The sequence below is a fragment of the Peromyscus maniculatus genome, chromosome 3 (assembly GCF_049852395.1).
Source record: "Peromyscus maniculatus bairdii isolate BWxNUB_F1_BW_parent chromosome 3, HU_Pman_BW_mat_3.1, whole genome shotgun sequence".
NCBI classification, from domain to species: Eukaryota; Metazoa; Chordata; class Mammalia; order Rodentia; family Cricetidae; genus Peromyscus; species Peromyscus maniculatus.
Genome location: NC_134854.1, coordinates 20,268,572 through 20,293,929, shown reverse-complemented (window position 1 = coordinate 20,293,929; position 25,358 = coordinate 20,268,572). Strand labels below are relative to the sequence as shown.

Genomic DNA, 25,358 nt, shown 5'->3' with positions numbered 1-25,358 from the left:
ATAGGACAGGGAAGGAGTGATAAGCTAAGCTGAGTCTTTTTATATGTGCCTACTCTACCAAGGCTGGAGAGAGGAACAGTGCCATATTTATGAATGCTGTGTTTGCCCCTCTGCAAGGCTGAGCGCTTTTTCAATAAAAATAAATTTAATTTGTGGCTGCACTTCAAGGAAGATGGTTGCTTGGTAAAAGTGGAGCAGCCCCAGCCCTCGATTTAGAGAAATTGTATGGCTGAATCCCTTGGCATAGCTTTCATGTGGTTGAGAGAGCCATTCTAGAAAACCCAAGTGTTTTTGAAGACACTGAACTGGTGACATGCCGAATTCTTCCCTCCATTTCCCCCATTACTTCTTCCCGTCTGAACAAGCATTGAAGTTAACACGACCTACACACTTCCTGTCGATCACAGCTCTTCCTCTCTCTTGACCAGAGTAAACTGTTTCCTCTAGCTGATGCTCAAAAAGGGATGAGTGTCAACACGTACCAAATATATCAATTTAATTTTTTTAATTGAACAAGATTTAGACATTCCCTTTGAGGAAAGCTGGTGCTTTTTATGTACATGGGTAATCTGTGTATTTCTGGTGCTGTGGGATGTTAATGTATGTCCTGTGGAAGCCCTTCTTGGGTTCCTTGTGGCGTTACCCAGCAGGTTTGCATAGAGGATGATTAGGACCATGGGCCTGAGTGCAGGTGTCTGAGATGGTCTGCACTTGGCTGTACTGGGGGATGGTCTGTATGTCAAGTTGCTCTGATTGGTCAATAAATAAAACCTGATTGGTCATGGCTAGGCAGGAAGTATAGGCGGGACTAACAGAGGAGAAATAAAAGAACAGGAAGGCAGAAGGAGACGCTGCCAGCCACTGCCAGGACAAGCAGCATGTGAAGATGCTGGTAAGCCACGAGCCACGTGGCAAGGTATAGATTTGTAGAAATGCGTTACTTTAAGATATAGGAACAGTTGACAGGAGGCCTGCCACGGCCATACAGTTTGTAAGCAATATAAGTCTCTGTGTTTGCTTGGTTGGGTCTGAGCGGCTGTGGGACTGGCGGATGACAGAGATTTGTCCTGACTGTGGGCAAGGCAGGAAAACTCTAGCTACATTTGTGTAAACTCTAGCTTATTATTTGTGTCCCTAGAAACAAAAGGTAGCTTTAAGCTTATACCTCATGTCTATTCGAATCCTGATAGAGCAACTTCTGCTGCACTTATGCTGAAAGCAGAGAATAAAGTTGATCATTGACTCAACAGCCATAGAGAGAAAAAAAAAATCTTTGACCCGAGAATGTTTCAGGAGATGTTATTGTCAAATACAGTGACATAGCCTAACTATTTTTACCATAGTACAAATTTTCAGAATACTTGTATCCAGGACCGCTGGGGTTACAAAGGGAAATCCTGTCTTGAAAATATCAAAACAACAACAGTTTAAAAAAAAAAAGAATAAATGTATAAGAAATGTGACTATATCATATGACAATAGACAGATTGATTAATAAGTAGATGATAGGTAGGTAGATAGACAGACAAACAGATAGATAGATGGATAGTAGTCATGATGCTACTGTTAAAACTTTTCACTACCTGAGTTCTGTATTGAAAATTTTGGCTCTCTTTTCTTGTTTTGTTTTGATGCAGAATATTTTATACTGTCTAAAAAGATCTGTTTGATTCATTACAGAATCAAAGTTTAAAAGAAAAAAGTAAACCCAAATCAAGAGAGTTGGGAGTATCAAAAACAGTGGGAATCTGAAGAACTGTCCTGGAAAGACATAGAGGTCAATGTAATGTAGACTCCTGGTTGGGGTCATAGACCAGGAAAAGGACTGGATGTGAAGCCGAGAACATCTGGATGAAGTGTGGGCTTTAGTTACTAGGAATATCAGCATGGTCTCCTTGGCTCTGACAATTCTCTATGTTAACATAGTGACAACAAGATGGTCACAATAGGAAATTGGCATCGTATTTATGGAAAACGACTCCACAACTTTCCTAGAAATATTAAACCTCTTTTAAAAAATTCAATTTAAAAAGTTGTTCTGATGACTAACTATGAGGGCTGAATAGGAGGGATGGAGCCACTTTTTCTTCTGCAGACTAATTTGGTGATGGAAACAAATTTGGCCTTCACAGCCAGGAAATGGAAGTTCTGTAACTGTTCTGCCCTGTGACATTTGGCAGCTCAGTGACAGGATGGCACCTCACATGAGCTAAGTTCTGATGCATCATGTGGTGGATGGCAGAGGCTGTTACTTCTACCAACTTACGACTGGTCTTGCTGCTAGGTAGATGTTAGCAAGAATGTCAAAAACGTGTGTGTGTGTGTGTGTGTGTGTGTGTGTGTGTGTGTGTGTGTGTGTGTGAGTGTGTGTGTAGATACATTTTAACCTTGAATTTTTGGTGTATGTCTCAAATTTTAAGGCTCTCTGGGTACATGCATCTCAAATCTTTCATTCATATTTAATGAATAAACTTTTAAACTTTTTTAAAGCATATGCCATCTTTTTTTCAACTTCCAAAAAGTGGCCATTTTGCTTAAGATGATTCTGTCTCCCGGTGAGCCTGCTGTAAAACTTAAAGATATATGGATTTTACTTCACATTTCTTGGGTTCAGAAGAGTGTTCCCTAGCTGCTGTGTGGAAGCTCTAAATGAGAATACTCCTTTGTTTGTTAAAATCCACAGGGGCACTGTTGTTTTGTTATATTTTTTCATAGTAATCAATAGCAATTTATCTAATTTGAGGGGATAGACCTCCTCACAAAGAATTTGGGCATGTTAATGGTGTCTTTTGTTAGGTTGCACAGTGACAAGACAAAAACAAAAGAATGTTCTCCCCAAAGCAGTGGCACTAAAGACACAGCTTGTCGGGAGTGGCCCCGTCGGTGTCCCAGCGGTGGCAAGCTGTTCAGTAGACTCTCATGAAACGATTAATTGGCCTCAATCAGTTCTCAGCAGGAATACCCACCTCATGGTAAATATCACCGCGATTGGTACTAATTACCTCAGTTGTCACCTGTCACCGCTTACAGGCTGGGAGCTGAGGGAGGAGGACAGCAATCTTGATAGGACCAGCAGAAACCAAGTTCTCAAGGAGTCTGGGGACCATTGCCAAGGCCCGCCAGCCCTCTCTGCCATGTGGGGAGGCACAAGGGTCAGTGTGATTCCGTGGAGGGGAGGAAATCCAAAGTGTGGTGCATGAGAAAAGAGATGGCATGTCCCAGAAAGGAAGGGTATTGGCATTCAATCCCGACAGTTGTTCTTAGGGGCTGGCGTGGAAGCCCCCAGGCTGTAGTCCAAACTTGGGCTCTGTCACTTGCTATTCTTCTGATTGTAGATCAGTGGCTATACATCTCTGAGGCTAATTTTTCCTATCTGGAAACACAAGGATGAAAAACAAACAAAAAAAAAAAAAAAAAAAAAAAAAAAACAGCTAACAGGACTGATACAGTTGTGTCTGCGACCTGTTTAAACTTAAATTCTCAAAGCCCAGGATGCCCCCAAACCACACGATTATGTAATGTATGGTGATGGCAATGAACAAGAAAACTTGACATGTCCCTGTCTTCATTGACAGCCATCAAGAGAAGCTAGGCCTGTCGATAGTGTTACCTATCACGGTCGTAGAATCTAATCATTACAGAGAAGAAGTAAAGCAAAGAGGGACATAAAAACAAACAGCATTGAAGAGGTGGTATTTTCTCAATGGAATGTATAATAGATTCCTCATATGGCCCAATTTTTAAAATGGTATGTGTTTCCGTAAAGGAAATACCATAGGCACTGGCCTACATTTTACAAAGGAACAGTCACCCCCCCCCCCCAAGAATGCTAGGCCACCCTCTACTAAAGTATTCACTTCAGAATTGCATTGTTCAAATTTCTCTGTGATAGGAACACTGGGTTCTTGTTAAATACATGGACCACCAGGTCAATCCCACTAGTTTGGTGGATCCAAGCCTGGACACAGACATCTGAATGTATTTATTTGTTTGCTTGCTTATTTGTTTTAACGAAGAAAAAAATTGTGGTGTAGAATGTGATGTGCTGATACATGAATACAATAGAGAGTGGCAGAATCTAGCTCTCTGACATGTATTCCTTCATGTGCTTACTTTTTGTGTGGATGCATGTAGTGAGAAGAAACACTTACATACTCTTTAGCAATTATCAAATATGCAATATATTATTAACTATAACCATGAGAATGTACAAAGGATCTCTCATTCCTTCTGTCACTGAAATTGTGTGTCCTTTGACTATTTGACCAACATCTCCACAACCATTCCTCACTGCCACTGGTAAGTAATATATTGGAATTCTCCAATATATCTAATTGAATATCCAATATTCAAATGTATATGAAAAACACTGATTAGAAGTAGTACTCTCTGCTTTTGACTGCACAAAAGCTTCTTAAAAATATTGATACTGATTATAAGATGTGGCCTAAGTACAGGAGGTTGTTTTTTCAAGTCCTCTGCTTGATGGTAAAACACATGCAACTTTGTAGTGACACTGACTGAAAAAATAACTTGAATGCCACCTGTACAACAATCAATAACCAGGTATAAAACCACACCACAGATTGGTAGATCACACTTCTGATGTGAGGTCGAGTTGTCAAGAATAAGAATTCAAGTGAGGTAACCCAGACTCAGAAAGATAAACATGGTATGTACTTGCTCATAAGTGGATACTAGATGTAAAGCAAAGGATAACCAGACTGTAACTCACAACTCCAGGAAGGCTACCTGTAGATGTAACCAACTGTCTTATTAAAATAAGAAACATAAAACCAATGTAAAAGAGAAAGCCGAGAGGTCAGAGCTCAGAGCTAAAATCTTACCTCCTGTGGTGCTCCTACCTCCCCGAAAGAGAGCTACTTCCTGTGTGTATGTCTTTAAATAGTCTTTCTGTTCTGCCTTCTCATTGGTTGTAAACCCAAACACATGACTGCCTTGTCACTGCCTGTAAGTACAGCCCTCCAGGTCTTAAAGGCATATGTCTCCAATGCTGGCTGTATCCCTGAACACTCAGAGATCTACCTAGCTCTTCTACCAAGTGCTGGGATTAAAGGTGTGTGCTGCTGCTGCTGCTGCTGCTGCCGCCGCCACCACCACCACCACCACCACCACGCTCTTGCTATGGCTCTAATAGCTCTGACCCCCAGGCAACTTTATTTATTAACATACAATGAAAATCACATTTCAGTACAAATAAAATACCACCATAGCTACCTAGTAAAGAGGACCCTAACAAAGACACAGGGATCACCCAGTGACAGAGAAATGAATGAGATCTACATGAGCAAACTGGACATGGGGGCGGGTATAATGGAAGGCAAGGGTCAGGGGAAAGAGAGCTTAGGGGAGTGGGAGGTCCCAGCTGGATCAGGAACAGAGTAGGAAAACAAGGAAAAAGAGACCATGATAAATGAAGACCCCATGGGAATAAGAAGAAGCAGAGTGCTAGAGAGGTCCCCAGAAATCCACAAAGATATCTCCACAATAGACTACTGGCAATGGTCGAGAGAGTGCCTGAGCTGACCTACTCTGGTGATCTGATGGCTGAACACCCTGTCATGATAGAACTCTCATCCAGTGACTGATGGAAGCAGATGCAGAGATCCACAGCCAAGCCCCAGGTGGAGCTCCATGAGTCCAATCAACACGAGAGAGGAGGGATTGTATAAGCAAGAGATATTGAGACCAATATTGGAAAAAGCACAGGGACAAATAGCCAAACTAGTGGAAACACGTGAACTATGAACCAATAGCTGAGGAGCCCCCATGGAACTGGACCAGGCCCTCTGGATAAGTGAGGCAGTCGATTAGCTTGAACTATTTAGGAGGCCCCCAAGCAGTAGGACCGGGACCTGTCCTTAGTGCATGAGCTGGCTTTTTGGAACCTAGTACCTATGCTGAGACACTTTGCTCAGCCTTGGTGTAGGGAGGAGGGCACTGGACCTGCCTCAACTGAATCTACCAGGTCGAGCTGAATCCCCTGGGGAGATCTTGCCTTGGAGGAGGTGGGAATAGGGGGTGGGCTGGGGGGGAAGGTGGGGAGGGAAGGGAGGACAGGGGAATCTGTGGCTGATATGTAAAATTAAATTAATTATAAAATAAAATTTTAAAAAAGAATAAGAATTCAAAAGACTTAAGCTATAAAACAAATACCAGTAAAATGCTTAAGTCATCAAGACTGGACCAAGGACTGTGCTTAAGACTGGGAGAAAGAAGCATGGACCCAAATGAGGAGTCCTCCAGATTTTCATTATGTTGGCAGATCTTTCTTCAAATCAAGAGTCAAGGCATTCCTAACTCTATGTGGGGTATATTGTTTATAAATAGCTCTGAGGTGTGTCGGTGAACTCTGACTGCCCAGGAACCAGGAAGGGCAAAGAAAATGTCCTTTGGGTCTTCAGGGTGAGAACTGTCATGCTTCTATTATCAACTGAAAATTACTAAATTAGACATGCTGGGGTCCACCTGTAATCTCAATACTTGGGAGGCTGAGGCAAGGGGATGGCAAGTTAGAGGCAACATCTCAATATCTCAAAAGTAAATAAATAAAGATTAAAGTTTAGATAACTCAAGAATGTTGAGGTGATTGCTATTGAAAACAAACAAAAAATCACAGAAGAAATAAAAGCATATGAAAATAGTAGAAACCATGTATTTCATTATAGAATGTAAAATGATAAAAGTATTAAAAAATATGGTTGTAGCATAAATCTTAGAAGGTCTTATTAATAAAAACAAACCCAGAACCAGGTATTGGGGTGAATGCTGCAAGATCAGAGAAGCAGAACAAGCCACAGCGTCCTCACCTTGCCAATTTCTCAGCTGATCCTGTTTCCTCAGACTGGAACCTTCTGAGTTCTCTTCCAAATGGATCTCAGCTGAACTGCTGTTCGAAAGCCTGAAAGCTTAACTAGCTAGTTCCTGGTTTTCATGCGTTATATACTTTTCTGCTTTTTGCCATCACTTCCTGGGATTAAAGGCTCACTTTCTGGGATTAAAGGCATGAGTCACCATGCCTGGCTGTGGCTTTAAACTCACAGAGATCCAGATGGATCTCTGCCTCCAGAAGGCAAGGATTAAAGGTGTGAGTGCCACCATTTTCTGGCCTCTATGTCTGTCTAGTGGCTGTTCTGTTCTCTGACCCCAGATAAATTTATTAGGGTACACAATATTTTGGGGAACAAAATATCACCACATTATGGTGGTAAATGTGATTCTACCACTCTAATTATGAATATATAACCAAAAGAATTAAAAGCACATCCCAAAGAGATATCTTCATGGCCGTGTTCATGGAAACATTACTCGCAAAAGTTGAAAGGAAAAAACAACCCAACTGTGATGTGATAACTAAATTAATAAACCAAATGTGGCCAATAAAAACAGTGGATTGTTATTCCACAGGAAGGAAATTCTTATATCAGAAAGTTTTACCTTTTTTTTTTTTTTTTTGGTTTTTCCAGACAGGGTTTCTCTGTGTAGCTTTTCGCCTTTCCTGAAGCTCACTTGGTAGCCCAGGCTGGCCTCGAACTCACAGAGATCCGCCTGGCTCTGTTTCCCAAGTGCTGGGATTAAAGGCGTGCGCCACCACCGCCCATTTTTTTTTTTATTTTTAAGGTGTATTTTTATGTGCAATACTGTTTTGCCTGCATGTATGTCTATGTAAGGATGCCAAATCCCCTGGAATTGGAGTTGCAGACAGTTGTGAGCTGCTATGTGAGTGCTGGGAACTGAACCCAGGTCCTCTGAAAGAACAGGTTGTGATCTTAACCATTGAGCCACCTCTCCAGCCCCTGCCATTTTTTTAAATAAATAATTTTAAAGGTGTGTCAAAAATAAGGGCTGAAAATTGCTCAGTGGGTAAAATGCCTGCTGTACGTGCTTGAGGACATGAGTTCGAATCCCCAGCACCTATGCCGAAACCCTGACACAACGGCGTATGTCTGTAACTCCAGCACTCCGCAGGCAGAGACTAGACAGACCAGCCAAACCCCCTAATCAGTGAGGTCCAGGCCAAAGGAAATCATGTCTCCAAACAATAAGCAGGACAAGTGGTGGAAGAAGATGGCCTTTTGTTGACCTCTGGATTCTGCATACTGTGTGCCCACACACATGTATGACCTAGATCTGGGACCTACAAGTCTGCTAGTCCTCCTTTCCATACCAGTGCCTCTTTGGTCATGGAAACTGGAGGTGATGCTCAGAAAAAAGTTGAGGGCAATGAATAATTACCTGAACAAATAGCAACCACAGCAATCCAGATGTTTGTTCTGAAGATAAGAGGGCCAGTGAGTCCACAAAGTTGGAAATATATCTGCACTCTTTAAAATTGATTCATATTTCACCTACTATACATCATGTTTGGTTTGGGGGTCAGCTCACCACAAATGACTATGGAGTCTCTCCTGAAGAACTATCCCAATTTCCTTGATGGATGTGGGAAGACCCATTCCAACTGCAGGCAGAGCCTCCTGCAGGTAGCAGCCCAGATGAAAACAGTGGAACAGAAGGAAGATCTTCTTACCATTTGCGGCTTGGCCTTCTCTCTTGCCAGGAGTTGACTTGCCCCATAGATGATGATGATAATGATTATGGTGGTGGTGGTGGTGGTGGTGGTGGTGGTGGTGGTGGTGGTGGTGGTGGTGATGATGATGATGGTGATGGTGATGATGATGATGGTGATGATGATGATGATGGTGATTCCTTCACTGAGAACAGACCCAGTTTCCAGTCTTCTGTCATAGACTACAGAACTGCTGCTGTCCAGCAAACTTCCAGGCTTCCGGGGCTGAACTGGGACAGCTGGGGCACCCCACCTTGTGAACCGAGTAACTATTGGTTGCCACACACCCCCTCCAAATGAGAGACAGCTGTGGTGGGACTGCTTGGACTGCAGAGGCATCCAGCTTCAAGGACTGAGTTAACTACCAGGTTCTCAGCCTCTTAGACATGATTTTAGCTGTTGTTACTATTTTAAACATGATTTAGTATATCCATATATATGTGTGTGTGTGTGTGTGTGTGTGTGTGTGTGTGTGTGTGTGTGTGTGTATTCCTTCCATTGGTTCTGCTAATGTACCATACATCCACATTTATCATCCCCAGCTCTGTGCCTTTTTAACAAATTTCCAAAAATGTGTGGCTATTACTTATCCTTATGTGACTTATTTGGGTTGGTTCTCACATCGGTAACTCTCAGCCCTCATCCATATTACAGCCAGCACAGTGCTTCATGTCCTTTTATTGCTGAACAACATTCACAAGAACTTACCACACATTATGTGCTCCCTCCTCGGTGGATGGACATTTCAGTTCTTTCTGCTTTTCGACTGTTAGGAGCAATGCCATGACGATCATTAGTGTGCAGGTTGACATGTAAACCTCTGTTCAGTGGTCTTGGCTATTCACATGGGAGTACAATTGCTGGGTCATATGGTAACTGTTCAGTCTTCCGAGGAGGCCCCAGAACAGTTTGCAAAGTAGCTGTACTCTTGCCTTCCCACTAGCAGTTCAGTGAGCATTCCGTTTCCTCCACACTCTAGTCAGTGCTTACAGTTTGCCTCCTGCCTTGTGCATGGTCACTGCATAGCCCCTGCTCTGTGCATGCTGAGGTCTCACTAGAGAAAGGCAGGCCAATTCCAAAGAATTCTAAAACAGCTTGTTGGGATGGTTGGCTTCCAAGTTTTGAAGAAATCAAATTTTAGAATCAGCTGCTTTATTATTATTTTTTTCCGTGCAAACTAAGATGAGAAGTAGCAGGCCCCTAACTCAATCTCTGCCAAAGAGATTCCAGCACCAATCAAGTGACAGCTTTGTAGGCATGGTCACTCCTCTTAGAGTTTGGAATAATGAAGTGCACATGCCAGGCTAGACTGTCAGAAAGCGAGGGAGGACATGGAAAAAAGGACCCTTTTCCTCCATCTCCATGTGAGTGTCAACTCATGTCTTCTGGGGGCTTCATCACCTTCACACCTTCCTCACATGAGCTTTTGGTAGCAACATTCTCCAATTACATGTGTTTCCATTAACAAAAGAAATGTCTCTGTGAGTTCTTTGGGTACTTGCAGAAATCCACACTAGTTTGGTGGGAAGCAGATGAATCCGATCTGTCTGCCTCACGGCCTTCTGACAGTTAAGCATTTACTTTAAGGCAAATAAAATGTCAGCCACCATTAGACAGCATCTGGCAACAATATGGCCATTCCATCCCTGGGGACCGACCTCTCCCCCAGAAGAGATGGTACTTGAAATAGGAGAGGCTTTTGAATGCAGGACCCCATATCCCTCCCACCCAGGCATGGTGGCTACAGAGTGGGCAGACTGCCACCCACAGAAGGACACAGGGAACGAGATCAAATGTGACCCTAGGGGGCAAGCTTCCCAGACAGCAGTGACCAAAGGCTGTTCACCCTCAGTATATGGGTCTGTGGTTACGGGGGAGTCTGATCTCTAAGCTGGCCTAGATTAACTCTACAAAATGTAAAACAGCCTCCACAACCACTTAAAGAAGACTTTGGGCTAACTGAATTGAATGCAGTGGTGTGCCGTGAGTGAAGGGAGACGCTCAAAGGGGAGTCTCCACCCTTTGGAATTCCCCCATGAATGGGGCAAAGCGAACTGAGTTCTCTTGAAAGAGAGGGCAAGGATGTGTAGCCCTCTCCAGTGGGTGCGTCAGTTTGAGGACATGTGACAATATAGGGATAAGGAGGCTGATTTGCAGAGATGGCTAAAACTAGGCAGTCTGCTCAAGGTTGAAAACTAGGACACATCTTCAATAGTCTCTTGGCAAGAGCATCTGTCAATGGAGGTGGCTTGCTCCTCACACACAGTGCTGGGGTGTTCCCTGTCCTTATTTGGGAGGAATTGTGCCTTTTCAATGAACAAGATGTGGTGTGTGTCCTGTTAGGAAGCCCATTCCCCCGTGGCTCTGCCTCTGTGTGGAATACATTCAGACACCAGTTTTGCATCAAGCTTTTAACATATAGGCTTATCGTATTTCTAGGCCTCTGATTTGACCAACAACATGGCCACATCAATGAAATCATGAGCTTTGCGAAAACAGAGTTCAACTGGAGTGTCAGGAACATTTACGTTGATGAAACAGTTAACATTGTCCAAAAATTCTCACCATCTTCGTGACTTCTCTCGAACAAGAACTACTTCATTAGAACTGGTAAAGGCTATCCATGTTTTTTCAGAATAAAGGCCCTAGCCCTTTAAAGAATAAAGTACAATAACTAGAATTTTTCAATGTAAGAGCATCTTTACACACGTGCTTGATTCTTTCATTTGTTTGTGAATGGCTCTATGTAACCCAGGCTGGCCCTAAACGCCTGACTCTCGTGCCTTTACTTCCCAAAGGCTGGGATTACAAGCATGTAATACTGGGTTGGGCCATATGTGTATTCTTATAGAGCCCAGAAAAATGAAAAAAGAAAACATCCTGATTCTAATTAACTTCTCTTGCCTAAATTTCCTTAATCTTAGTTTAATAATGCCTTGTTACAATGCTAAGTAACTAAGCTAACACACAACCTTAATCCTAGGAGACTGGTGAATTTTAAACTAACATTAATATTAATAAAATGATTTCCAAGATAATTGTCTTTCGAAAATATGCTGCTAAAAATGAGGACAGAAAAAAATAATAACCCTTCTTTTTTTAGACATGTCAACTACTTTTCCTGCGATGCATTTTCCTCCTTTTTACCAGACAGCTGTAAGTGGGTGGATGAGACCACCATTTGTGCTGTTCACTGGCAGTTAGTAAATTCCATGACAGTCCAGGCAGCAACAGCAGTGAAGTGGGTAGCCGTGTGAGCAGCAGGGAGATGCAGCCGTTTCCAAGATGCCCCTCGCCCCCCCCCCCCACTGAGCGTGGTTGATGCAAAATTCCCCAAATCAGAAGAACTCTCACTGCCAGAGCTGGGGATGGAGTCTAAAGGAGCCTGTGTTTTAGGATGAAAAGTTTTCAAAACGTGAGACAATCGTGCAAATGTTTGCCATCATTGCATCTAACACTGGTGGAAGTAAGAACTGCTCAAGAGATGACCAAATTCTAACTACACTTCCCCATTAATATCACACTGCCTTAGTGTTTCCATGTGAATGATAGTGTCCCATCAAGTGTGGCAAATCCTGGAGCTGTTTGCTGAACTTTGCATACCTAAACCTATAGATCATGTGGCTAGAGGTGGATGCATGAAGAATACAGAACGTTTGTAGAATAAGCATTTATGCAACTCATCACATAATGCTAATGGGTTATAATTGATGTGATGTGCTTAAAATAGGAGTAAAATTGATTAATGTAACTATACTTCATTTTCTAAATAGCAGATGAAAATGAGAATATGTACTTTTATTCCTCTTAGTGATGTCATAAAAATTGTTTTCAGAAAGACAAAGTTAGTTGTGGTGATTTGTCCCGCACCCCAGCATGGGTTCACTCCTCTGCACCATTCACTTGACTCTTTACTAAAGTTAAATAGAACTCTGGGTCCCAGGTGGGGCATTACGATACTGGGAAAGTTCTGAAATGACTTAGCAGATCTCAGTGCTAAGTGTTTGATGAATGAATGAATGAAGATGGAACCAATGAATGAAAGGACAAGTGAGGATTAGTTCCAGCCCATGGAGTGGATTCTAATTCATGGTTTGCTCGGTCTGTCAGTTTCAGAAATACCTCTTACTGTTTGTTCTCCTCCAGTCCATTCCAGCAGCACACTGTGTGAGATTTGCAGGGGAATTTGCTGAACTGAACTAAAACAGGGAAGCAATCAAGTGGTTGAATTCCGGGTTTTTCCAATTGAATGCCATTCTTTTATCCATATTGATTTGGGCTTTGGTAAATTCAATGGGTGATACCACCTGGATGATTTTAAGACCCTCTGAAGCTTTTTTTTTTTTTTTTTGTAAGTTTCCAACATAGCTCAAGGAACATAAGAATTTCATCAATTGAAAACTAAGAATCGTTTCTGTGGGATGTGTAAAACAAGAAGCTGGACCAGCGTTATGTTCTTTTTCTTTAATTCAGCGTCATTATTGAGAGTTATTCTTAGACTTTATGAAAACCAGATTTGGGGCATGGGCATGTTCTCTGTCGAACTGTGTTCAAGGAATTGGAACTGAAAATCATTCAAACTAGGAAAACATGACATTGAAAAATATTCCACATTCTTTCTTCTACCTCAGGGTGCCTGAGATGCTTTCTGACTAGGGAGTCTTGTGAGGATCACAGATCTGTTTTTATTTTATTTTTTGTTTTTATTAAGAAATGGATGGTTTGTGCATGATGTGGTAATACACACTTTTAATACCAGCTCCTGTGAGGCAAAGACACATGGATCTCTGTGACTTCAAGGCCAGTCTGATCTTCATAGTGAGTTCTAGGGCAACCAGGTCAGCATAGTGAGAAAGACATTGTCTCAAAACCCCTGAAAAGAGAGGCGGGAAAGAAAGGAGGAAGAGACAGACAGAGAGAGAGAGAGAGAGAGAGAGAGAGAGAGAGGGAGGGAGGGAGGGAGGGGGAGGGGAAGGGGGAGAGGGAGGGAGAGGGAGAGGGAGAGGGAGGGAGAGGGAGAGGGAGAGGGAGAGGGAGAGGGAGAGGGAGAGGGAGAGGGAGAGGGAGAGGGAGAGAGAGAGAGAGAGAGAGAGAGAGAGAGAGAGAGAGAGAGAGAGAGAGAGAGAGAGAGAGAAAGGGAAGAAAGTGGGTAGGACAGGAAAAGGAAAAAAATTAGGAAAGAAGGAAGGGAGGGGGAGGGAGGGAAGGAGGGAAAGCTGAGCTTTCCAGTCAGGAACAAGCCAGTTTCCCTTGATCACTATTCTGTTTGTGTCTCAATTACAGCATTTTGATGCTTGTTTGCTTCTCCCATGGTCCCTTCCAGCCCCGTCGAGGAGCAGACTATTCTTCAGCAGTCTTCAGCTCATGCTTGCTATCTCACCACTCTGAAATGCATTTCTTTTCTTCTGTACCTACTCAGTTTTCCACAAAGACTTCCAAGTCTAATACATCCCCTTTCACGAAGCCGTTATAAGTGTCATGCTTTTTCCATAATCGAACTAAAACTAATCTATCTTCCCTGGACCCTTAGCTGATACACACACACACACACACACACACACACACACACACCCCTATGGCTTAATGGGATCCAGAATTACAATCATGGCTACTCCTTTAGTGTGTAAGCTGTATCCTGCACCAGGATGGTGCACTCAAGATACAACAGATAAACACATTCCACTTTCCTCGTTATTTGCCAAAGCATGTGACTGCCCACGGTGCTATCTATGCCAGGGGGCACCTTTCTCTATTTCACATGAAGGCTGTGCCTCCACCAGCAATGGCTCTGATCGTCTGAACCTGGGTTTCTTCCATTCCCATTAATAGAGTTCACATCTGCTGGGGCCATTCACTGTGTCTTTATTTACATCCCTCTTGGTGTAATGCCTTCCTTATACATAGTAAATTCCCAGCAACTGTTCATTGAGTTTAATTGAAGGAGTGATATGTGTTTATTGAAAACACTACTTCAGCTTATGAATGTAATAAGGGAAGTGCTTCAGGAATCAAAAGGGATGTAGCAGATGTGGGAGTTGTCTGCCTTCAAGTGCCTCAACTAAGTTGTTTCCCATGAGCTGCAGTGCCGAACAGTCTTTTGTGGAATTCCAGAAGCCACACTGTGCCGTTATGACAGAGCATGGTCAGGTCGGATTGAAGTCCGTTTCTGACTGCTTGTTAAAACAGGCAAAGGATAACATTAAGAGTTGTCTGAAGTGGGCAAGAGAAGGTCATGGAGAATGCCCATGGGAGGTGAGGGAACTTTGGGAGGAGCAAGTTGGGTCCTTCCAAGGTCAGGATACTTCCTAGAAGTCTACATTATGCCAAAAAAAAATTTTTTTTAAGTGTTAAAATTCTTGAAGCTAGAATTACTTTTCCTCTGTGCTGCATTCAGAAGTGCTTGGTTGGGGCCTCAGTGGGGAGTTGATATCGTTTCTGTCACAGTTTTATTCAGGAGATGGGAGATGTCCACAATGCAGACTTCATAGACCACAAAACAATGATGTATTTAAGATAGGTTTTATGCTTATTTGACAACATAGCCAAGACTTCAAATTTCAGATTTCAAGGGGGTGAGCCATTGGCTGACCTCTGAAAAAACCCCGAGTTAGTGTGTACAATATCCTACTATGTATTTCACAAGTCAAATTAACATCGGTTATGTCCTCCAGGAGGGGTTGAACTTGTCTGGTGAACTATTTTCTGTCCAGGCGGAATGCTGAGGCAATTGAAGGAGCAGTCACCATGTGTCTTTCCTTCCCCACAGTCCTCGGTGATGTCAGTCTGCTTTGCCCGCTTTCATCCGAATTTGGTGGTTGGTGGCACCTATTCAGGCCAGATTGTCCTCTGGGACAATCGCAGTCATCGAAGGACCCCTGTCCAGCGGACCCCCTTGTCAGCTGCTGCACATACAGTAAGTCAAGTTTCTACCATACCCCTGTGGTCTACCCAAGCCCTAGGAGAGGAAGCTGCTCATGGGACGCTGCAGTATGACTGAGTTAGGAGTGACTGCCTCATAGGGACTGAGTCCTAACTGACTGCAATATGGCTTAGTGAATAGGAGATAAAGTGTGATGCTGCATGCCTCTAACCCAGCACCCTAGAGGCTAAGGCAGGAGAATTCCAACTTTGAGGGCAGCCTGTACTACAGAGAAAGAACCTGTCTCCAAAAAAAGAAAAAGAAAGTGGGCGAAAGTAGCATTGGCTTATACTTGGGAGGCACAGGCAAATGGATCTTTAGGAGATCTGGACAAGCCTGGTCTATATATTGAGCTCCAGGCCAGCCATGGCCACATAAGAAAAAGCACTTATGTGCTGGGCGGTGGTGGCACACGTCTTTAATCCCAGCACTCAGGAGGCAGAGCCAGGCGGATCTTTGTGAGTTTGAGGCCAGCCTGGGCTACAGAGTGAGTTCCAGGAAAGGCACAAAGCTACACAGAGAAACCCTGTCTCAAAAAACCAAAAAAGAAAAGAAAAGAAAAAGCACCGACTTTCAAGAAAGGTATTAGTAATCATAATAATCATCAAGGTCTAGCACATAGGAAGCTCTCCTTTGATGTTCCAGCCATCAGTGGAGAGGTTTTCCTGTAATTATCTAGCTAGAGAACATCTTCACATTGGTACTTTGAGATGCAAACATGTATTTCAAATAGATCATAGAGAGTAAGTGCCATGCTTAGTGATGGTATATGGGACATTTGCCAACACTTCTTTTCCATTTGCAATTTGAAAGGGTACTATGACTTTAAATTCTGGAATGTGTAGTGTCTCAACATGAAGTCTACAGTGACAGTATAATCCCCCGGGTTAAAAGTCAACATCTCAAAACCATTACCCATAATTTAGTAGAAGAGGTTCAGCATAGTGTTCACAAGACAACTGCTCTGTCATTTCCTTTAAGAGAATGACAGGTGTGAAGAGCAATTGTTAGGAGGGACGAGAAGACAAGCATGTCTCCATCAATTGCCACCACCTTGACATTCAGGGTAGCTGATGTACCTTCTCTGAAATGCTGAAATTATGCCCAAGGATACAGCGCCAGCATTGTTTCCAATTTCCTTAATGCGGTTGCTGTACTGTTTCATCTGCTGGCGGCAAAACCATTCCAGCTTGGGAAATGGGTGGCTAGCCGCCTAGCTAAGACAAGAAGGAGGGGAATTCTCCCGCTCTTGTTAAGCTTGACAATGGGAAATCGCAAATGCCAAGTCAGTCCTAATTTTGATTGATTGGGAACAAAGACACATGCAGGTAAAAATGGTTCGTGGGAATCTTGGGAAATTGATCTCGCCTACCCTATTTCTCCAAACTAATAACAGAAAATTGTGGCCCAAGAGAAGACCCGCCCCATGCAGGTGTGTGTCCCCTCTAGTAGCACAAAACCATTCTTTGGCTCTCTGTGGATGTCTGGAACATTTGTGAACAAGCTTCCAATTTTCCAAAAATGATAAATCCAACTGTATAAGATTTAGCAAAAGGCTTTTAGGGCATTCCAAATTCAGGTGTTCTGTGGAAGACTCGCCATTTCTTCTCCAAGCACCGAACAATGTGGCCATCACATCTGAAGTGTTGTTATTATCAAGCTGAGTGCCATTGTTTCTGTTAGAAAATAAGACCCAAACACATTTCTTCCCTCTCTTGCTGTGTTTTGTCTGATTCATAGCTCAATGTGTACAGTTTGTTTTGTGTTTGTCTTTCAACTTCCGTCATTGCCTGGCTGATTGCTGCCAGGATCAAACAAACAAAAAAAAGTCTCTCTACAGAGGGCTTGTTAATTTCCCTTCACACCCACCACACATATGTATTTGGGGCAACAGGAAATCATAATTAAAACAAAATCCTTCTGCCACACAGCATGTTTATTCCTGAAGTAAATAAAAGCAAGCTGACATTTCTATTGGAAAAAGGGGGCTACACTGTTACCTTTTTGCCTTTTCTTTCCATTAAGTAGAGATTTTGCTTGTTTCTTTCCATTAAGTAGGCTGTTCTTGCATGGTCCTTTGAATCTATGACTCTTCTTGACCTTCAGGCTTCTGAACTGATTATAGTTTGAGTGATATGTGCTGAGTGTCAGTGGTCAGTAGCAAAGTTCCATTTGACTCTTGCTAAAAACTCCAGGTAGCCTTCAAGTTCACAGCAATGACCTGTGCTTTTCACTGGAGGGATAAAGAAAATGGAGTTCAGTGCAGTGTCTTCAGAGATCGGTCCCAACAAGCCCAGACAGCAGCTTTCTGAATATTCCTTCACACATACTCATCAGTTTTACTAATCTGATATTTTCTAGGTGCATCTGTTACATCTGTTTTTCCATTTCATCTCTTCTCTGACTTTGGCCTGCTGCATAGCTCATGACTTAAGTTTGATGACACGGTGCTTTCGGTTCCCAAATACCAAAGACCTGAGAAAGACTGTTGGCTACAGTGCCACATGCAGTCTCCAATACCTGCTGTATTTACTGGTGGGTGGATCCACTAATGCCAATACATGGGAAGGTGTCAGTAGGAGCCTGGCATGAAAAAGACCCAGGAACTTCCTGCCATCCCATCACCACAGGGAGAAGATGGTAGAGTGGTCAAAAAACACGTGTACTCTAACAGTGAGTTAATAAGCCTCATACTTCTGTGTACTAAAAATGAGAAATCATTGCTACACATATTTCTACACTATACAGTCAAAATGTAGGTAGATATCCTGCATTGTTCTCAGAACTTTACCCTTAGGGAACTCTGAGAAAAGACACTGTATTCAACAGAAAAATATTTGAAATGAAGAAAATGTTGGGATCTAGGTAGCCAAGGAAGATTTGAAGGACTTAGTGATAACTAGCCTAAAGCAAGATTTGGGGATTAAAAGTGGGGGGTATAAAAGAGTAATCTAAAATGTTCAAATAGTTGTATTGTTTTGACTCGAATGAACGAAGAGTAGCTCCGTGGGCTTTCTTTACCACTGCTACTCGGGGGGAATCCTCAGCAATTAATGCTAACACTGACTGCCCTGGAAGAAAGGTATTGCCGCCGAGTTTGGATGACTTCTAGGAAGAGGCAGCCAAGTAGCTACACTCAACAGTTATTGTTGCTCTTTCTGACCAGGAGTTTATATGATAATAATAGTCTCCGAACCATCCTTTCTGTAATACCAGTTTCCAAGTATTGAAGATTGTTTCATTGTAGTTGTGGCTAGGTATTATGGACACTAACTCATCAAGAGTACAGCTTCAACTGTCAGCTGTTTGTACAGAGAAACATCAAGTAAGTTGTGGTTTGGCCACTCGTGGTTAAGATGCCTGAAATCTAACCCAAATTGCTGCTAGGTTCTACTTATTCTAACCTTCCATTTAGTGTTTAGTGAGCAGCTGCAAATGGTTTTAGCCTACTGTGTAGAATTCTCCAGAACAGGATAAGCTTCTAGAGTCCTGACAGATGGCTAGTGCATCTCACTTCATTCCCAGGATGTATAAATGACCTTTGTCAAGGCTGGGGCCAAATTTAAGCCTCTATACAACTCCAACTGGTATTCTGAAAAATAAACCTCTCATCTTAGATTTGAAATAACATCCAAAAAAACCCTAATTCTATCTCACTAAGTGTATTATTACAGTAAGTCCACCACCAATATACCCCTCCTCAAATTAAACTAGTGAGTATTAACCACTTCTTAAAGACAACACTATCAAATGTTCGGCACTGGCTAGAATGCTAGAATGCATCAAACTCTGGATTTAGTAACATAGTCCTTCCACGACTATAGTTCTATGCCTTTGAAGACTGTCTCTCTTCATATTCACTTTGAGCTTAGAAGCTGTGCTTCGTAGTAGACTTACTCATGGAATCCAGACTCCCCTCCCTGCTTGCTCCTGCCTACCAATGCTCATTTCTTCTCATTCCCTTCTGTTCTATTGCACTGCACCAAACCTCACAGGTGAAGCTTTGTACATGTTTCCACTACTGGTATTTGCTACAGAAATTTTACGGAATTAGGCTCACAAATGGCGAATGACGGGAAAGTCCTATGCCAGCCAAATGATGTCACTCTGGTAGCCCTTGTGATGTGCTTGACACTCAGATGCAATCATTTCCCCGGCTGCAGCACCTGATTCTCCATGTTGATGTTTTTTCAGCACCCTGTGTACTGTGTCAATGTTGTCGGGACCCAGAATGCTCACAACCTCATCACTGTCTCTACCGATGGCAAAATGTGTTCCTGGAGCCTGGACATGCTCTCGACCCCACAGGTGCGTCCGTTTTAATCTCCACGTTACAGCATCCTGGCTCCAAGACCTGCCTGCTTAGGAACTTGTCTCCTAAAGGTTCAGAGGCCTGGTTTCAGCAGTCTGCCCTTGAAGCCAAAACCTATTTCCTCTACCGCCCATAATGTCGTTATTGTAATACATTAATCCTTAGGTCAGTTTCAAATGAAAATGAAATAATCCATTTTCAAGCACAGTGATTATAGAAGTTGCCTGGAGTGTGAATTGTGCTCACCCTATAGCACTGGGGAGCAATGCAAATAAGGTTGGAGCTCAGTAGCGCAACCCCTTCTGAGGACTGGCCTTGAAGGAAAACTATCCGAGCAAAACAGAAAGCCAAGCTGTTGCTTGTTTCTGTACCCTAGACAACCGCCTGTTTTCCTCTCTGGAATGTTTGTGAGCATGGCTCCTGCCATTCCTTTCTCAATAAGTGAGAGGTTGAAAATGAAAAGGTTCCAGTGTTTCCAAACCACTACTGATCACAGCAACGGAAGCCAAACAAAGGAGCGGAGGAGAGAAAAATGCTGGAGGCGGGCGTCTGAGTGCTACTTTCAGAGCATGCACATGTGACATGCACATGTGTGCAAGCATGAATGCAGACATGCTCATGCTTCCCACATGTCTTTGTGTGAAAAAACTGTAACATTACCCTCCAACTTAAAACCATGAAAAGCTCTTCGGGACAGTCTTTGGCAGGTATGGGAGGAAAGTCAGAAAATTTCCAGAAGATAATTCTGTCTTGAGATTCTTGTCCCCTCCCCTGGAATGACAGCTCTAGAATGTCTCCCACTTGATTTTTGAAGAGGACTAGTTTCAAAATATGTAAGGACATGTGGAAACTGTAAAGACTCCATTTAAGTCTCTACAGATGTAGAGACTACTAAAGCTAAGTTTTTCACATAACTTTAGGGGCACGGAGAGAGCGCTAATAAACAGGTCACAATTCAGCTTCCTGGTTTTGCCAATCTTTATACGGGCCTGCAGTTGTGTGCAGATAGTTTATGGTTTTGCATTAAAATTCTCAGCAATGTGTTGTTTTCTTTTAAAAGCATGGAGATTATAAACAGATATCAGAGCAAACCCTCTATTTGAGAATTTTTAATTGCCCATTTTGCTGATTAAACATGTGTTTGTTTAGGTTAAGGCAGTGGTGTGGGAGCCCCAAGCCCGTTTTTTATTATGCTTAGCATGCCCACAGATGCCTGGCTCTGCATGGAGATGGAGTATTTCATAGACTTGTCCCCATGGAGGGCAGGGATAAGTGGGCCATCTCACAGTTCCCTTCCCCCACTCCCCTCCTCTCCACCCCTAGTGAGTGACCAACAGTCATTTCCTTCCTTACCACTAACTTTAGAGACAGGGCAGAACATCAGATGTTCCATTTTCTATGTTACTGTCAGGGCAGCCTCCCCTTTAGTTAGCATGCTGGGTGCTCTTGATGTGGGGATGTCATGAACGGTCAGTACTACATGGGGCCTCAGGGTCGGTGTGACTGTACCCTGTCAGCAAGGATTTCCAGCTGATGGACTCTGTGGCCAAAACAGCTTGGTTGGCTTGCACAGGAAAATCTGAGCCCTCATACAACTCCATGAACAGTTTGTGCCATGCTTCAGAGACACAAAATAGGGTACTTGATGTAAATAGCCAGGAACAATCAAGGGCATTGTTGGTACTTATTCTTCATTATCATTAAACTTAATTTAGCAGAATGTCTTTCTTAGACAATTATTTTAAGTCATGTGTGTCTGTGTGACTATGTTCCATGTGTGTGGAGGTGTCCATGGAGATCAGAGGCATCAGATCCCCTTGAGCTTGAGTTATAGACAGTTGTGAGCCACCTGACCTGGGTGCTGGGAATGGAACCCAGGTCTGTAGCTAGAATTTTTCTCTCCAGGTCCCGCCAAGTCCTGGCAGCCCCATAGCCCACTAATAAAATAAACATACAGATGCTTATATTATTTAAACTGCTTATTCTATTAGCTCAGACCTACCATTGTCTAGTTCTTACTCTTATACTCAGCCCATTTCTGTTAATTTATGTCACCACGTGTTCCGTGGCTTTACCTGCTGCCTTTATATGATGCTCCCTGGACGGCAGGCTGGCGTCTCCTCCTCTCCGCCTTCCTGTTCTCTCAATTCTCCTCTCTGCTAGTCCCGCCTACACTTCCTGCCTGGCTACTGGCCAATCAGTGTTTTATTTATCAATCAATCTTCCACAGCACTGGTCCTGTGGAAGAACAGTCAGTGCTCTTGACCTCTGAGCTATCTCTTCAGCCCCCAGATGCATATGTGTATGTCTTTTGACATACTTTCTAAACTTAACAAATAGTTTTATCATAAAAAAAAAGACTCATGTGCTATCTTAAGCACTTATTTAAATACCTTATAAGCTCAGAGCCTGTCCACCCATCAGCTACCCCTCATGGGGTCTACTTACTGTTGAATTCTGGCTTTTATGACCTGAGTGACAATTTCCTGGTCTCAGTTCATTGAGGACCCACAGTCCCTCTGTGACAAATGTGTTTAGTACATCTGATATTAATACACGTGTATTCTCACGAACAATTGATTTTGAAAATGTTTGTAAATACAAGGGTATTGTGTGTTTTATTAAAGCCTGGAGCTGACAAGTATAATCATTACAGTATTATCTTTAGTTTCTGCACCATTAGTTTCAGAATTCTCACCTGTCATCTCTGCCTGGCTGGGGAAGCAGCGGCCCATGCTGATGAAATCCAGCCGGCCTGAAACCAGAGACACGGAGCAGCCTGGATGTCAGGGGCAGGAGAGCCTGGCTTCTAGCACCGTGGGGGTCTTTTGTAGTGCTGTGTGAAAAGCAAGCAAACGATTTGGCCAAATGATTTTTCCATGCTATCTTTGGCATGGTGAGGGGTTGACAGATGGAAATGTAACCACACTGTGTTTTGGTAGGAGAGCATGGAGCTGGTGTACAATAAGTCCAAGCCTGTCGCTGTTACGGGAATGGCCTTCCCGACGGGAGACGTCAACAACTTCGTGGTTGGCAGTGAAGAAGGTACCGTCTACACAGCTTGTCGTCACGGAAGGTGATTTTTCTGTTTTCTTTCTGATGACGTGGTCTTCATTTTCCAAACTCTGGCCATCTAGATTATAACCACCTTGCTTTGTAAGATGGTAATTTCTAAAGAAACACAATGTATGACCTCAAAACTATTAGCTTAAAGCACACATCTGTCTGGGCCCTGGTGACTTACAAACCTCTGGGCACTTCACAGTGTCTTGAAGAAAAAGGACTTCTTTACAGAGCCTGTCACACTCCCTATTCCTTGCCAGACTCATTTTTGCACACACCATCAGGCTCCAACCGTGTACCCCTCAGAGATTAACAACCCCCAAATATTGCCTATCTCTATGTGCCTTCATGAGTCAGTTCCTCTGTCTTCTACGTGGACTAGCATTTGACTTCATTGCCTTACCCCTTCGCATCTAACATACAACCAGGCATGGTCCCACATTAAAGTCTTTCTGACTCTCTTGAACAAAGAAACAAAAACAAAATGAACAGACACATAAAAAAGAAAAAAAAACAGCACCTTTCTCCATTACAGCTAATGAAATTTCACCTTGTTCTGTCAGTTCATTCTTTCAGGGAGATTTTGTTAAGAATCCACTCTGAATCAGATACCATCATAACAATATAGTAAAGTGCAAGGTACCTGTGTCCTTGTTGAGAGTAAAGACTGATACAAAAGTAAATAGTTGCTTAAGAGCCATCAAGACAACTGAAGTAGGATAAGCAAGAGGGAACCATAGCCAGCCATACTGACTCTTTTATATATTCTTCTGCGTACATTTGCAATAGCATCCATCACATTTTGTTTCAATCAATCATGCATCTGCCATACTTCTCTTAAACTATTTCCACCTCATCTTTGATTTCCTGGCACGTAGTTAATAGGTGAAGGACTGAAAATTTAAATAATTTAAATTTAAATAAAGAAATTACAATATCTAAATAATAAAAGAAGTACCTTAAGATCAGGTGGTGGTGGTGCACACCTTTAATCCCAGCACTCCAGAAGCAGGAGGATCTCTGTGAGTTCAAGAACAGCTTGGTGTACAAAGTGAGTTCTAGGATAGCCAGGACTATTACACAGAGAAACCCTTTCTCGAACCCCCCCCCCCCGCCCGCCCGCCAAAAAATAGATCCTTCCTCCAAGTCAAAAGGGTTGGAACAGTGTGAAATATACACATATCCACAGAACTGTGCAGTTACCAGTAGACATTGGCAGATGCCTCAGAAATCAGCCATAACAAAGTGGATTCCAGCCACTTGGATTTAACAGGTGACCTCACATCTTTTAAAAGGATGTCTGTATTCACACTGATGCTTAATTTCTCTTTCATTTTCATAGTTCTTGGCCAATTGATTTTTCATCTCTTGCACTCATCCCAGGCTATTTAGACTTAACAAGGAATCACAAATAGTTTAAGCTCAGCTACGTGAGATTTTCTACTCTAACGCTACAAGCTGTGACGTTTCTACTGCTTCAGCGTTTGTCCTGCTCACAGGATTTAAAGAGGACTTGGGAAATTCAGCCTCACAGGTCCATGTCCAGCATCTTTATAACACTAAAACCAGACTACATGCACACACCAAACATAAAAAGATCTGGTCAATGCATTCATTTGCTCAAACACGTTCTGCGCTCCTCCTCTGGACAGTGTGTTGCTGGAGGCTCTAAGCAGACAGGTGTCACTTAAACCCGGTTCCTGTTGTCAGGAAACTGGTGGCAGTGGGACTAACAAGTGCACAAACATCACCCTGCATCACCCATAAATATGTCATTATTGGTATGCGACACACAGATCCAGTGAGTTAAACATGTGGCCACAGTTCCATCTCCGTGTGCACTCGAATCAACAAGTCAGCCTTTCAGTTAACCCAATCCAGCTACAGCCCGGTGTGTCTACTCTGGGTGTTTATGAGCTAGACTGTACATTCTGGTTTTTCCCATACTTTTTAAGTGAATCACCCTGTAAATGGTGGGTATTTTTATTTTGTGGCTATTGCAAACAGGTCCAGAGTATACATTATTGTTCAAAAGGATGTGCCTCTGACTCACACCATAAATATCTTTACTACAAGTTTGACTTTGTGTTTGACATTGGTCCATCCATCTGAACTATGAAATGCAAATCTTGGTAAAGTCATAACATAGCAAGTGCTGGCCCTGTAGTAATGTTAAATGGGTCATTTAGGGCTACGGGGACAGGTGGGGGATTTTTCACCTTACATAAAGTGCAAATCCAAGTCCACAAATCAAACAAGGTCCTCACTTTGCACCCTATAAATCCTTTCAGGATGTCGCTAAGAACAAGTGGAGCCTCACCAGTGGCCACTTCAAAGCTCAGCTCCTCCTGTTCATCAGGGCACATTTTGCTGATCACTGTTGGAAGCACTGTTAGCCATTTACTAGGCATAATCTCTGAGTGCTTGTAACATGGAAGATACTTAGTGCTTTGCTCGTGAGTCCAAATCTTACTCAG

At 42.9% G+C, this 25,358-nt stretch overlaps 1 protein-coding gene and 1 long non-coding RNA gene across 9 annotated transcripts in view; one reads left to right on the top strand and one right to left on the bottom strand.

Moving 5' to 3' along the window:
• Positions 1–25,358, top strand: part of Dync1i1 (dynein cytoplasmic 1 intermediate chain 1) — a 309,676-nt gene that overhangs the window by 228,278 nt on the left and 56,040 nt on the right. For all 6 annotated transcript variants that reach the window (XM_006986876.4, XM_006986878.4, XM_006986877.4 and 3 more), the window contains 3 exons: positions 15,354–15,500; positions 19,701–19,814; positions 22,761–22,894. In XM_006986876.4, the coding sequence (XP_006986938.1) occupies positions 15,354–15,500; positions 19,701–19,814; positions 22,761–22,894 (395 nt within the window). The remainder of the gene's footprint in view (positions 1–15,353; positions 15,501–19,700; positions 19,815–22,760; positions 22,895–25,358) is intronic.
• Positions 17,425–25,358, bottom strand: part of LOC143272275 (uncharacterized) — a 28,956-nt gene continuing 21,022 nt past the window's right edge. For all 3 annotated transcript variants that reach the window (XR_013049689.1, XR_013049688.1, XR_013049690.1), the window contains exons 3-4: positions 22,517–23,901; positions 17,425–17,739 (exon numbers count right to left, since the gene is read on the bottom strand). This is a non-coding gene — a long non-coding RNA (uncharacterized LOC143272275). The remainder of the gene's footprint in view (positions 17,740–22,516; positions 23,902–25,358) is intronic.